At 37.2% G+C, this 15,107-nt stretch overlaps 1 protein-coding gene across 1 annotated transcript; it reads right to left on the minus strand.

Moving 5' to 3' along the window:
* Positions 1 to 5,644: 5,644 nt before the first annotated feature.
* Positions 5,645 to 10,888, minus strand: LOC142231179 (uncharacterized). Its single transcript, XM_075301797.1, has 3 exons — positions 7,094 to 10,888; positions 6,701 to 6,958; positions 5,645 to 6,439 (listed from the first exon to the last, which is right to left on the minus strand). The coding sequence occupies exons 1-3, from the start codon at positions 10,886 to 10,888 to the stop codon at positions 5,645 to 5,647; spliced, it is 4,848 nt and encodes a 1,615-aa protein (XP_075157912.1).
* Between the last annotated feature and the right edge of the window lie 4,219 nt (positions 10,889 to 15,107).

A 15,107-nucleotide genomic window follows, 5' to 3' on the forward strand; every position in this document is an offset into this window, starting at 1 on the left:
TTGATACCAAAATTCTTAATGGAAGGGCAACATCTTTGGATCCAAGTAAACATTTTTTTGGGGCTGCAGAGAAGACTGGTGAGCATATCTGACATCTTCCTTGTACTCTTGGTTTCAATATAATTGTTCTGATTATCTTTTTCAAGACAACTTGAACATTTTTATACCCTCCATCATAGGATGGGGGTATATTAACTTTGTCATTCCGTTTGTAACAAATCGAAATATTGCTCTAAGACCCCATAAAGTATATATATTCTGGGTCGTGGTGAAATTCTGAGTCAATCTAAGCATGTCCGTCCGTCCGTCTGTTGAAATCACGCTAAATTCCGAACGAAACAAGCTATGGACTTGAAATTTGGCACAAATAGTTGTAATTGATGTAGGTCGGATGATATTGCAAACGGGCCATATCGGTTCACTTTTACGTATAGCGCCCATATAAACCGACGCTCAGATTTGGCTTGCGGAGCCTCTTGGAGGAACAAAATTCATCCGATCCGGTTGAAATTTGATACATGGTGTTAGTATATGGTCTCTAACAACCATGCAAAAATTGGTCCATATCGGTCCGTAATTATATATAGCCCCCATATAAACCGATCCCCCGATTTGACCTCCGGAGCCTCATGGATGAGCAAAATTCATTCGATTCGATTGAAATTTGGTACGTGGTGTTAATATATGGTCTCTAACAACCATGCAGGAATTGGTCCATATCGGCCCACAATTATATGTAGCCCCCAAATAAACCGATCCCCAGATTTGACCTCCGAAGCCCCTTGGAAGAGCAATATTCACCCGATCCGGTTGAAATTTGGCACATGATGTAGGTATATGGTATCTAACAACCATGCAAAAATTGGTCCAAATCGGTAAATAATTATATATAGCCCCGATATAAACCGATCCCCCGATTTGACCTCCGGAGCCTCATGGATGAGCAAAATTCATCCGATTCGATTGAAATTTGGTACGTGGTGTTAATATATGGTCTCTAACAACCATGCAGGAATTGGTCCATATCGGCCCACAATTATATGTAGCCCCCAAATAAACCGATCCCCAGATTTGACCTCCGAAGCCCCTTGGAAGAGCAATATTCACCCGATCCGGTTGAAATTTGGCACATGATGTTAGTATATGGTATCTAACAACCATGCAAAAATTGGTCCATATCGGTCCGTAATTATATATAGCCCCCATATAAACCGATCCCCCGATTTGACCTCCGGAGCCTCATGGATGAGCAAAATTCATTCGATTCGGTTGAAATTTGGTACGTGGTTTTAATATATGGTCTCTAACAACCATGCAGGAATTGGACCATATCGGTCCACAATTATATGTAGTCCCCAAATAAACCGATCCCCAGATTTGACCTCCGGAGCCCCTTGGAAGAGCAAAATTCACCAGATCCGGTTGAAATTTGGTACGTGGTGTTAGTATGTGGCCGCTAACAACCATGCCAAAATCGGTCTATACTTCCCAAAAATAATCTACCAAAATTTTATTTCTATAGAAAATTTTGTCAAAACTTTATTATTATAAACAAGTAAGGAAAGTCTAAAGTCGGGCGGGGCCGACTATATTATACCCCGCACCACTTTGTAGATCTAAATTTTCGATACCATATCACATCCGTCAAATGTGTTGGGTGCTATATATAAAGGTTTGTCCCAAATACATACATTTAAATATCACTCGATTTGGACAGAATTTGATAGACTTTTACAAAATCTATAGACTCAAAATTTAAGTTGGCTACACACAATTTTAGTAAAAAACAAGTAAGGAAAGTCTAAAGTCGGGCGGGACCGACTATATTATACCCTGCACCACTTTGTAGATCTAAATTTTCGATACCATATCACATCCGTCAAATGTGTTGGGTGCTATATAAAGGTTCGCCCCAAATACATACATTTAAATATCACTTGATTTGGACAGAATTTGATAGACTTTTACAAATTCTATAGACTCAAAATTTAAGTCGGCTAATGGACTAGGGTGGAACACAATATTAGTAAAAAATATGGGAAACATTTAAATCTGAAGCAATTTTAAGGAAACTTCGCAAAAGTTTATTTATGATTTATCGCTCGATATATATGTATTAGAAGTTTAAGAAAATTAGAGTCATTTATTAAACTTTTCGACTAAGCAGTGGCGATTTTACAAGGAAAATGTTGGTATTTTGACCATTTTTGTCGAAATCAGAAAAACATATATATGGGAGCTATATCTAAATCTTAACCGATTTCAACCAAATTTGGCACGCATAGCTAGAATGCTAAATCTACTCCCTGTGCAAAATTTCAACCAAATTGGGCCAAAACTCAGGCTTCTGGGCCATATAAGTCCATATCGGGCGAAAAATATATATGGAAGCTATATCTAAATCTGAACCGATTTCAATCAAATTTAGCACACATGACTATACTACCAATTGTGCTCCTTGTGCAAAATTTCAAGCTAATCGGGATAAAACTCTGTCTTCTTGGTCCATATAAGTGCATATCGGGCGAAAGATATATATGGGAGATATATCTAAATCTGAACCGATTTCAACCAAATTTGGCACACATAACTACAATGCTAAATCTACTCCTTGTGCAAAATTTCAACTAAATCGGAGCAAAAAATTGGCCTCTGTGGTCATATGAGTGTAAATCGGGCGAAAGCTATATATGGGAGCTATATATAAATCTGAACCGATTTCAATGAAATTTGGCAAGCATAGCTAGAATGCTAAATCTACTTCCTGTGCAAAATTTCAACCAAATTGGGTCAAAACTTTAGCTTTTAGGACCATATTAGTCCATATCGGGCGAAAGATATATATGGGAGCTATATCTAAATCTGAACCGATTTCAATAAAATTTGGCACACTTGACTATAGTACTAATTGTTCTTCTTGTGCAAAATTTTAAGCAAATTAGGGTAAAACTCTGGCTTCTGGGGCCATATAAGTCCATATCGGGCGAAATATATATATATATGGGAGCCATATCTAAATCTGAACCGATTTCTTCCAAAATAAATAGGGATCTATTCTGAGCCAAAACACATACTTGTGCCAAATTTTAAGTCGATTGGACTAAAACTGCGACCTAGACTTTGATTACAAAAATGTGTTCACGGACAGACGGACAGACGGACAGACGGACATCGCTATATCGACTCAGGAACCCACCCTGAGCATTTTTGCCAAAGACACCATGTGTCTATCTCGTCTCCTTCTGGGTGTTGCAAACATATGCACTAACTTATCATACCCTGTTCCACAGTGTGGAGCAGGGTATAAATATGGGAAACATTTAAATCTGAAGCAATTTTAAGGAAACTTCGCAAAAGTTTATTTATGATTTATCGCTCGATATATATGTATTAGAAGTTTGGGAAAATTAGAGTCATTTTTACAACTTTTCGACTAAGCAGTGGCGATTTTACAAGGAAAATGTTGGTATATTTACCATTTTTGTCGAAATCAGAAAAACATATATATGGGAGCTATATCTAAATCTGAACCGATTTCAACCAAATTTGGCACGCATACTAATTCTACTCCCATCAACTAAATCGGAGTTAAAAATTGGCCTCTGTGGTCATATGAGTGTAAATCGGGCGAAAGTTATATATGGGAGATATATCTAAATCTGAACCGATTTCAACCAAATTTAGCACGCATAGCTACAATGCTAATTCTACCCCCTGTGCAAAATTTCAACTAAATCGGAGCAAAAAATTGGCCTCTGTTGTCATATGAGTGTAAATCGGGCGAAAGCTATATATGGGAGCTATATCTAAATCTGAACCGATTTAAACCAAATTTGGCACGCATAGCTATAATGCTAATTCTACTCCCTGTGCAAAATTTCAACCAAATTGGGGTAAAACTCTGGCTTCTGGAACCGTATTAGTCCATATCGGGCGAAAGATATATGTTTAGGGCAAACAGCTGAATAGCCGATTGACTTGGGAGCGAGACGGAGTAGTAAATACCTGGATGATAAAAATCTCTCTGAAGCCGAAACAAACCAAAGAAAGCTTTCTTTGTTTGGTTTGTAACTCTCGTCGCAAAGAAAATGTGAACAAAAAGAAATAAAACCACAACGAGTTAGGGATTAAAATTCAATTTGGACATTAATTTTTATTTTTTATTTTTGGACGAAATCTTACCAAATAGAATGTGGACTGGTTGACGACCAAATTGGAATAGAAAGATTTTAAGCAAATGGCTTCCGCAATATGGCTGATTGTCAAAAATTTGTATATGATATCGAGCGAAATGCAATAAGTAATCAGATACTTGTTGCATTTCGCCGACAATTCTATTCAAACACAATGGAAAAATATTGGGGTATTTTTGTATCTCAATTCGGGAGTACATTTCATAGAACGTTAGGGATTTACATTTGGACGTAAACATTCCGCCCGCCTTGCAGTATTACTGTAACAGAATGTCTTATAATTCGTCTGCCAAAAGTTAAATAGAAAACAATGAGATATAAGATATTTACATTGCAAGTACAATATATGGTAATTCATTAAAGAATGAAGTTCGTAAAAAAAAGAATAATTATTTTCTTTTAAATTCATAATTCAATAATTGAAAGGAAAAAAAAACAGTTGTTGTATAAGTTTTAAGTAGAAAAAATGCCATACAAAATTATTCCAAACATGGTATTTTGTGCTGTGGGAAGGCCGGCTCGTACATATATACCGTCAAGAACGACTCGTGAATAAATATCAACTCCCAGTACAATATCAACGGTAGAAGATTTATAGAATCGTTTGTCCGCTAAAACGAAATTTTGGAAGTAAGATTTGACTGTCTCAGGTAGGGATGTTTTTGGAGATATAGTGGTGATTCTATTGTTGACTTTCAATGTGGCTTCGATTTTATGATTTTGATCAACACAAGACCACATTGTTACAGGACAAATAATCTCTCCATCGAGTTCCAGGGTCATCAGATTCAATTTATCAACAAACTTTTTCGAAATCCAGCTCATTCGAGAGCCAGAATCCAATAGACAACGAGCGTAGTGTTGACCATCATCTGCTTGAATTTTTACTAGAGCCGTGGGAAGTAAAGTTGTTGCGTTTTGTTGGAGTATCGATGTAAGAGATGTTGCGGATGATAAAGGTTTGGTTGTCCGAGATTCTTTTGGCCTAGTAGTATTATCCGGATTTGTCGTTGGTGGCCGACGGTTGGACGATGGAGGTCGGGAAATTGGACGTTGTTTATGCGTTGAGGAACAAGTAGCCACATTTTCTAATAGACGAGAGTTCATGTGAAGCAAGGAATGGTGTTTCTCTTGGCAATGTATACATCCGAGCCTTGTGAAGCACGATCCTTGAGAATGCGAATGGGCAAGGCAATTAGAACAGTAGCCATACTTCTTTACGGCCTCCCATCTTTCAGATACATTCATGTCTCGGAATCGAAGACAGTTTTTTAAGGAATGTGGTTTTCGGCACACTCTGCACAAATATATGCGACCTCGATTTAATTTTCCAGCCGTATTCATATTTCTGTAAAAAAGGGTAATAATTAGAAATGGGAGATAGGAATTTTGAGAAAGGGATTATTAAAGGACAAAAATTTTGGATAGCTGCAAAAAATGGAAAAGGACAATTAAGAGGATTCATCGTACAATACAACTAATTTTGTAATTGGCCTAGTTATAGTGCCTTTCTGGGTGTGTACTTCCGCTACTCGAACTCGATTGTCATTGCCATGATGAACCTTTGTAATGCGACCAAGACGCCAAGAATTCGGGGGTAAGTTTTCTTCTTTAACCACCACTAGCATGTTTTCCCTCAAGTCCTCTTCAGACCTTTTCCATTTATGGCGCTTTTGTAATTCTTTAAGGTATTCATTTTTCCATCGGGAACAGAAAAACTGATGTTGAGCTTTTATGCGTTGCCAGCGATTTTGGATAGAAGTAGAGGAATGGACAAGTTCTGGTTCCAGTGGCATAAGTATAGGCGAGCCAATTAAAAAATGTCCCGGTGTCAACGCTGTTAAATCGGTGGGATTCTCGGAAGATGGGGAAATAGGTCGGGAGTTAAGACATGCTTCAATTTTGGATAACAATGTCTGGAATTCTTCGAATGTAAATTTTTGGACACCAACCGTTTTCCTGAAATGCTGTTTAAAGCTTTTGACACCGGCTTCCCATAGTCCACCCATATGAGGTGCTCCTGGTGGTATAAAATGCCATGTCAAATTTTGGTGCAAGTAATTTGAAGTCAGAGTTTCACGAGAAGTTTGGATAAATTCTTTGGATAATGTTTTGGAAGCTCCAACAAATGTAGTTCCATTATCTGAGTGAAGATGCAGAGGGCAGCCACGTCGGGATACAAATCGGCTGAAGGCTGCTAGGAAAGCGGAGGTAGACAAATCGGTGGTTGCTTCTAAGTGTATTGCCTTAGTGGAAAAACAAACGAATACACAGACATATCCCTTTGTTATACGGCAACATCTTCCAGCATAACTTTTTAAGTCGAAAGGACCCGCAAAGTCTAACCCAGTGTGTGTAAAAGGACGAGATATGGAACATCGCTCTGTAGGTAAAGATGCCATTATTTGTTGTTGACATTTCCTTTTGTACAGAATGCATGGTTTACAGCGATGAATCGTGGTTTTTATTAGATTTTGGACTTTTGGAATCCAGTACTGAGTTCTCACCAATCGCAGCACCAGTTGATTCCCCCCGTGAAGACTGATCTGATGAATAAAATGGACTAAAAGACGAGAGTATTGGCATCCGTATGGAAGGATAATTGGATGTCTTTCGTTGAAAGATAAATCAGATGATGATTCTAGTCGGCCACATATTCGCATTATTCCCTCCTGGTCAATAAATGGATTTAAGGATAAAAGTGGACTAGATTTTTTAATAGATTTTTTAGAATTGAGTGTCATATACTCGTCTGGATAAAATGCCTTTTGAGAAACGCAAATAAGTTGTTTTCGAACAAAAATAATTTCGGATGTCGTAATTATTTTGTCGTTCCTTTGAAAACTGGATCGAAATTTTGGATGAGTTCGAAAATAAAACCGATAGATATAGGCACTTACTCTAAGGGCTCTGGAAAATGAAGAAAATCGGTCAAGAATGTCCTCAAAGTTTTGGAAATAAGTAAAAAGAACTTTGACGGGCTTTTTTTCGAGCTCAGTTTCGAAATTCTTTTTCTCAACGGTTCTTGGCCAATTCTTTGATGGTTCTGATAGCCAATCTGGATTCCACCACAAGCGGTTGTTTTGTAGGTCCTGAGCTTGAACTCCTCGACTGGCTAAGTCTGCAGGATTGAATTCCGAATCCACGTGAAACCATTTGGATATGTCCACCACTTGTATAATTTTTGAGACTCTATTGGCTACAAATGTATTCCAACAACAAGGTGGTTTCGCTAACCAGGAGAGCACGATAGTTGAGTCAGTCCAGCAAAACAAGGAATAGTTTTCAATTTCAAATTGTGGGAGCAAATTGTCGATCATTTCAGCTAATAACGTGGACCCACAAAGCTCTAATCGTGGAATGGATAATGTTTTCAGTGGGGCTACTTTTGTTTTAGCACTAATTAAGTTAGTGGATATACCACTTGGACAAATAACACGAATGTATATGACTGCAGAATATGCTTTTTCCGATGCATCTGAAAAACAGTGAAACTCGATTTTACAATCAGGGGAATATGCGATCCATCTTGGAATTCTGATGTCATCTATTGCGTTATAATTAGCTTGAAAAGCTTTCCATAGTCGAAGTGATTCTGGAGAAATTATTGCATCCCATTCCGTTCGGTCCAACCAAATTCTCTGCATGATAATCTTAGCAATTATGATAATGGGTGACAACCATCCTGCTGGATCAAACAATTTTGATATTTGCGACAAAACTTCGCGCTTAGTGTATGAACAAGTATCTGGAAATTTGATGGTGGAAAAATAAAACTGGTCTGAAAGGGCATTCCAACGAACTCCTAGGGTTTTTGCTGAACTACGATCTTCGAATTCCAAAAAATCAGCACACAAAAGATGTTCAGTTGGAAGTCCTTTAAGAATTTTCTTTGAATTAGAAATCCATTTTCTCATGTGAAACCCGGCGGAATTCAGAGCTTGAATTAATTCATCCCTCGACTTTATCGCCATCTCAATAGAGTGAGCCCCTAGTAAAGCGTCATCAACATAAATTGAATTCCTTAATATCTTACTAGCCAAAGGATATTTTTCCTGTACGTCATTTGCCAATTGGATAATTGTACGTATGGCCAAATATGGCGCACAATTTAATCCAAACGTTACAGTTTTCAATTCAAATTCTTGGACAGGATTATTCGGATTTTCACGAAATAAAATACGTTGAAATGGTGTATGGCTGGCATTGACAAGAATTTGTCTATACATTTTTTGGATATCACCATTCAGGACAAATTTGTAAAATCGCCATTTCAATATTAGTACAGTCAAATCATTCTGTAATACAGGTCCCGTATAAAGGACATCGTTCAAACTAATACCATTGGAAGAGGGAGCGGATGCATTAAAAACTACTCTAACCTTAGTAGTAGTTCTTTCCGGCTTTATTACCGCGTGATGTGGTAAGTAGTAGCACATTTGGATTGGACTAGGAGAATCTATCAATGACATATGATTGAGGGTGACATATTCAATAAGTGACTTATCATATTCCTGCTTCAAATCTGGATTCCGAATCAACCTCGATTCATTTCGCAGAAATTGTGCCATTGCACCCGAGCGGGATGATCCAAGACACAATTTTTCAGGAAAAGATTCTTTAAATGGCAAAGAAACCACATACCGACCCTCCTCATTTCTTCTGGTGGTCTTTCGATATAGATCTTCACAAATTTTGTCTTCATGGGAGAGAAAACGTTTCTTTGGAATATTCTCCACCTCCCAGAAACGTGAAATCTGCTTATCTAAGGAGATTTCACAGAAGAAGGAGACACGAGCAGAACATGAAGAATTGTTCCTAGTAAAAATAGGTCCTGTAAGAATCCACCCGAAGACGGTCTCCTGAGCCATTAAAGAACCACAGATACCCAGTTCATTCTTTGACAACATAATCGATGGGAAAACATCTGCCCCTAAAAGAATGTCAATTTTTGAACTTTCATAGAACTTCGGGTCGGCTAATTGAAGAGGGGGTAAATCCGATAATCGTTGGATATCTATTGTTCTTGAAGGTAAATTATTTGATAAATGTGGGACGACTAAGGCCGACACAAATAATTCAAAATTCAAATCGAACTCCGAACCCAACACAAAACAACATTCTTTTTGAACAGCGGCAGATACCGAATTATTTAGTCCCGAAATCGTGGCAGAGGTATGTCTGGACGGAAGTCGTAACATATTAGAAAGTCTTTCAGAAATAAGTGTTCCTTCAGATCCAGAATCCAATAAAGCCCTAGCCCGATACATCACCCCAGAATGGAGAATTCGTACCATAGCTGTACCCAGTAATACCCCGTTCGAATTGGAGGCAAAACATGTTTGTATTACTCCATTTGAAGAATCAGTGGACTGTATATTAGAAGGGGACGATGGTGGTATTAAAGGATTTGAAATGGGATCATTTCTCGGCCGTTGAGAATTATTGGAATAAGATGTGCTTTGAGAGTGATTATTCGAGTCATTATGTAGTAGTGAGTTGTGACGTTTACCACATTTAAAGCAAGAATATTTACTTTTACATCTCTGCGCTGTATGCGAACTAGCAAAGCAATTCGCACATAAACCTTTACTTTTAATTTCGGTCCATCTCTGTTGGTAATTCATTTTGAGAAATTTCGGACATTTCCGTATTACATGGACTTCATTTGAACAAAGTTTGCAGGTGTGTTGGCTGATATTAGCCTGAAATGTGCTAATTTTCCCAGAGATTTGTTTGGAATTATTATTCCCTTTCGTTCGGGAATTAGAAGGCTTTTGCTCCTTAGAACCTCTGATTTCGGAGACGGACTCCAGGGTACGGTACCTGTTCGTTAAAAATTCGTCTAATTCCGACCATTTAGGAATGCAAGTTTTATCATTCAACGTCTGTTCCCATAAGGTCAAGGTAGAATCTGGAAGACAGTTGGAGCAAAGGAAGACAAAAATTGGATTCCAACTCTCGATATCGATTTTGTGGACCCTTAAGATCGAAATACAGGCATTAATGTCGCGTTGAAGCCCTTTTATAGAACTGGCCGATTCAGAGCAAATTGCCGAAAGATTGAATAAGGTCTTCAATTGTTCGTTTACAAGAACCCGTTTATTCTCATAACGGGCACATAAGTTGGACCAAGCTGTTCCGAAACCATCGTCAGTGAGCGGACTTTTCGACACGATTTCATGAGCCTCACCCTTGGTCTTTTGGGTCAGGTGGAACAATTTCTCTACGGGACTCAACTTAGAATTCTTTATACAGACCGCGGTGAACATGTCCCGGAAAGTTGGCCAAGATTTAAAGTCACCATGAAAAACATTTAGTTCGATTGGAGGCAAATTGAAACTGGAGTTAGAATTAGGACTTGAAGCAGAATAAGATGAGCCAAGATTTGCCATTAATTCACTTATCTTAGACACACATCGACAATAAGTAGAATAGGAACTCTTATATTTCTCCTTAACCGATTCTGTCTCCCTTTTTCGAGTTGCCTCGGTTTCTTTGCCATCGTCTTCTCCGTTGGCTAGTTCCACGAGACATTTCTCATAAATCTGCTTTAACCTATTCCAGATACCCTTAATTTCATCGCGATGGGTCTCGAGGAGACAAAGAGATGTGGTAGGCAATTTATTTTCATTTAAAGAAGCTTCAAATTCGACCAAATGATCGGCAGCCCTAATAAATTTGTCCAATGTCATGATGGTAGAATTCACGAAAAATACCCAATAGAAATTTCCAATATAAACGAAAAATTTCTTTCTTGAAAATTAAGACGAAAGGTTGGGAAAATGAAGAAATACCTTGCTATAGATGGAGAGTGGTGGGAGTTCTATTTATTTATTTTTCCAAAAAAAATTATTTTTTCTCTCAAAAAAAAAGAGAGATTAGTGATTACAAGCAGGGTTGAAAAATGTGCAAAGAGATTTTGGGTTGAACGAATCACTTTTCAATCCTTAAATTTTGGGTATCAATTCGTCAATTCCATGAACAAATTGACGTTGTAAATGTCCTATATAGGAAAATGGAAAATATATAAATATTAATCAAATCACGTCTGTTTGCAAATTTTGAATGAAGCGGCAACTCTACTTAAATAAGTATCTCGTTCCAACAAAGATATCTCTGGATACGCGTTCTATGCAAAACAGACCCGAATGATATATTCATACATATATATCACAAATGTAAACAATCGCCTGGAATGACAAAGTAATGGGTTCAATGAACTCTGTCGATATGGAAGAATTTGGAAAGTATGGAATATTTGTTTACATTCTTCTTCTTCCTCCTCCAGAAAAAAATCAACAACACCTCAATAATAGACAGAGAGCGTGAAATGTGGAATACTTACGCCCGAGTAGCAAAGTGATGATGAGCGGGGAGTTGAGACAACGTAAGCGGGGCTTGCAACAAAGAGAAATGTGGAGTATATACACCCACGTAGGCAAGTGATGGTGAGCGGGGAGTTGAGACAACGTAAGCGGGGCTTACAACAAAGAGAAATGTGGATCTCAGAGATGGAGGAAAGCAGACATGCGCACTAGGCAGTTGAGAGAATGAGTGTACAGTGATATTTCGTAAGCATACACAGTGAGCCAAGAGAACATTTAATGGTTGAAACTGGGAATAGATCAAACATATGTACGTACATAAATATAACCCGTACGTATGTAGGAGACACCAAACGCGGATAAATCTCAAACACGTTTCTTTTGATCAAATACACCCGAAAAAAAAAACGTTCGAAAAATATTTGTTCTTTTGTTTGGAAAGGAAGTGCAATGAACAATGTAATTGAAAATATTAATCCGATATATCATACAAAGTACATGAATTTCAAGTAAATTCGTTTCTTTTCGTTTCTTTTTGTTTTTAACTTACGGTTTCCTTCGGTGAACAAGTCCAACGTTGTTTTTGGCCACAAGCTACTCTACCACAGTTGTTTGCGATGAATTGCAACTTTTTCCTTGATGTAAAAAATTTGCACAACGTGTATATAGTAAAATAGTATTTCCTGGATTTTCCCCTGGATTTTCCCCTGTTTAAATTGGTATAGTTTTCTGTTGCTCTGTTTCAATATAAATCTTTTTTTGGAAATTTTACAAATTTCTTTATATTTTTACACTATTTTATATTAAATAAAATTGTAGAATTTCTTTTGCCTATTCCGCTATTACACAATCCACTCTTTGGCAAAGCACATACTAAATGTGATTTATGCCAATGAGTTAGAGACGTACCTGGTAAGGAAGATCAATGCGCTGGAGTTGAAATCTTTAGAGAGACAGTGACAGGTGTATATCTGGCTCGAACTGGACCAAATGTTTAGGGCAAACAGCTGAATAGCCGATTGACTTGGGAGCGAGACGGAGTAGTAAATACCTGGATGATAAAAATCTCTCTGAAGCCGAAACAAACCAAAGAAAGCTTTCTTTGTTTGGTTTGTAACTCTCGTCGCAAAGAAAATGTGAACAAAAAGAAATAAAACCACAACGAGTTAGGGATTAAAATTCAATTTGGACATTAATTTTTATTTTTTATTTTTGGACGAAATCTTACCAAATAGAATGTGGACTGGTTGACGACCAAATTGGAATAGAAAGATTTTAAGCAAATGGCTTCCGCAATATGGCTGATTGTCAAAAATTTGTATATGATATCGAGCGAAATGCAATAAGTAATCAGATACTTGTTGCATTTCGCCGACAATTCTATTCAAACACAATGGAAAAATATTGGGGTATTTTTGTATCTCAATTCGGGAGTACATTTCATAGAACGTTAGGGATTTACATTTGGACGTAAACAATATATATGGGAGCTATATCTAAATCTGAACCGATTTCAATAAAATTTGGCACACTTGACTATAGTACTAATTGTTCTTCTTGTGCAAATTAGGGTAAAACTCTGGCTTCTGGGGCCATATAACTCCATATCGGACGAAATATATATATGGGAGCTACATCTAAATCTGAACCGATTTCTTCCAAAATCAATAGGGATCTATTCTGAGCCAAAACACATACTTGTGCCAAATTTGAAGTCGATTGGACTAAAACTGCGACCTAGACTTTGATTACAAAAATGTGTTCACGGACAGACGGACATGGCTATATCGACTCAGGAGCCCACCCTGAGCATTTGTGCCAAAGACTCCATGTGTCTATCTCGTGTCCTTCTGGGTGTTGGAAACATATGCACTAACTTATAATACCCTGTTCCACAGTGTGGAGCAGGGTATAAAAATTTTGTCAAATCTTTATTATTATAAAAAATTTTGTCAAAATTTTATTTCTACAGAAAATGTTGTCAACATTTTATTACTATAAAAAATTTTGTCAAAATTTTATTACTATAAAATATTTTGTCAAAATGTTATTACTATAGAAAATTTGTTCAAGATTTTATTTGTATAGAAAATTTTGTCAAAATTTTATTTCTATAGAAAATTTTGTCAAAATTTGATTTTTATAGAAAATTTTGTGAAAATTGTATTTCTATAGAAAATTTTGTCAATTTTTTTTTTTTTGCTGCAAGTAGAGGATGCAGATGAGGAATGTGGTAATTCCGAAACGTGCGTCCATCCAACCATCTTGGAGGGTACATAAGATTCGGCCTGGCCGCACTTACGACAGTGTATACTTGTTTCATTTAATAAAACCAAGGCGTATCACCATTTTTCAATACAGTGAAACGTGGACACTTTGAAAATCGAACACCTCTCAAAAGTGGACACTTATCTTGGAGACGTTAGCTATTTTACCACATTAACATTATCCTCTCATAACTGAACACCTCTCAAATGTGTACAAAATTTAGGCGACCGTGTGTGTCCACTTCTCAAAGGTTTCACTGTATATCGATATATGAACACATACAGAAACATTGTCATTTCGCAATTTTTAGATAACCTACTTTTAGCACTCCAAAGTGTAAAAGATCGAACAAGAACTTTGTAAATGCAGATGTTGAATTCATGTATGGGTAAATTAATGAGAACTGTGTGACATGTACTGGGGTGCATTCTAATTTTGTATGAGACATTCCTTGAACTTACTATCCAGTGTTGCCAGCTGAGTTTTGAATATTTTCCACAAATATTTCAAAAGCCCCCATAAATTATTTAGGAATGTAAATAGACATGAAATGGTTTTCCAGTCGTTGTGAAAGTCAATTTAACAAAACAATATAATAATACAATATTATATCAATTAAAAAAAAAAAAACAAGTATAAACGGTCGTAAGTTCGGCCAGGCCGAATCTTATGTACCCTCCACCATGGATTGCGTGGAAACTTCTACGAAAGTAGAAGAAATCGTTTTCTAAATTGTGAGTTAGTCCATACGTGATATACATTAGACAAAAACAAGTATGTGTAGGTAAGTCTACAAATAATTACGAATCGACATGGAATTTGCACGGTACGTAGGGAACCAGAATTGAAATATGGGGGTCGCTTATATGGGGGCTATATACAATTATTGATATGGACCAATTTTTGTATGATTGGGGATCGATTTATTTGAGGGCTATATATAACTATAGGCCGATATGGACCTAGTTAGGCATGGTTGTTAACGGCCATATACTCCTCCTCCAAGAGGCTCCAAAACCAAATCTCGGGATCGGTTTATATGGGGTCTATATATGATTATGGACTGATATGGACCACTTTTGGCATGGTTGTTAAATATCATATACGTACAAAATTTCAACCAGATCGGATGAATTTTGCTTCTCCAAAAGGCACCGGAGGTCAAATCTGGGGATCGGTTTATATGGGTGCTGTATATAATTATGGACTGATATGAACCAATTCCTGCATGGTTGTTGGATACCATATACTAACATCACGTACCAAATTTCAACCGAATCGGATGAATTTTGCTCTTCCAAAGGGCTCCGGAGTTCAA

The sequence above is a fragment of the Haematobia irritans genome, chromosome 3 (genome assembly GCF_050003625.1).
Source record: "Haematobia irritans isolate KBUSLIRL chromosome 3, ASM5000362v1, whole genome shotgun sequence".
NCBI lineage: Eukaryota > Metazoa > Arthropoda > Insecta > Diptera > Muscidae > Haematobia > Haematobia irritans.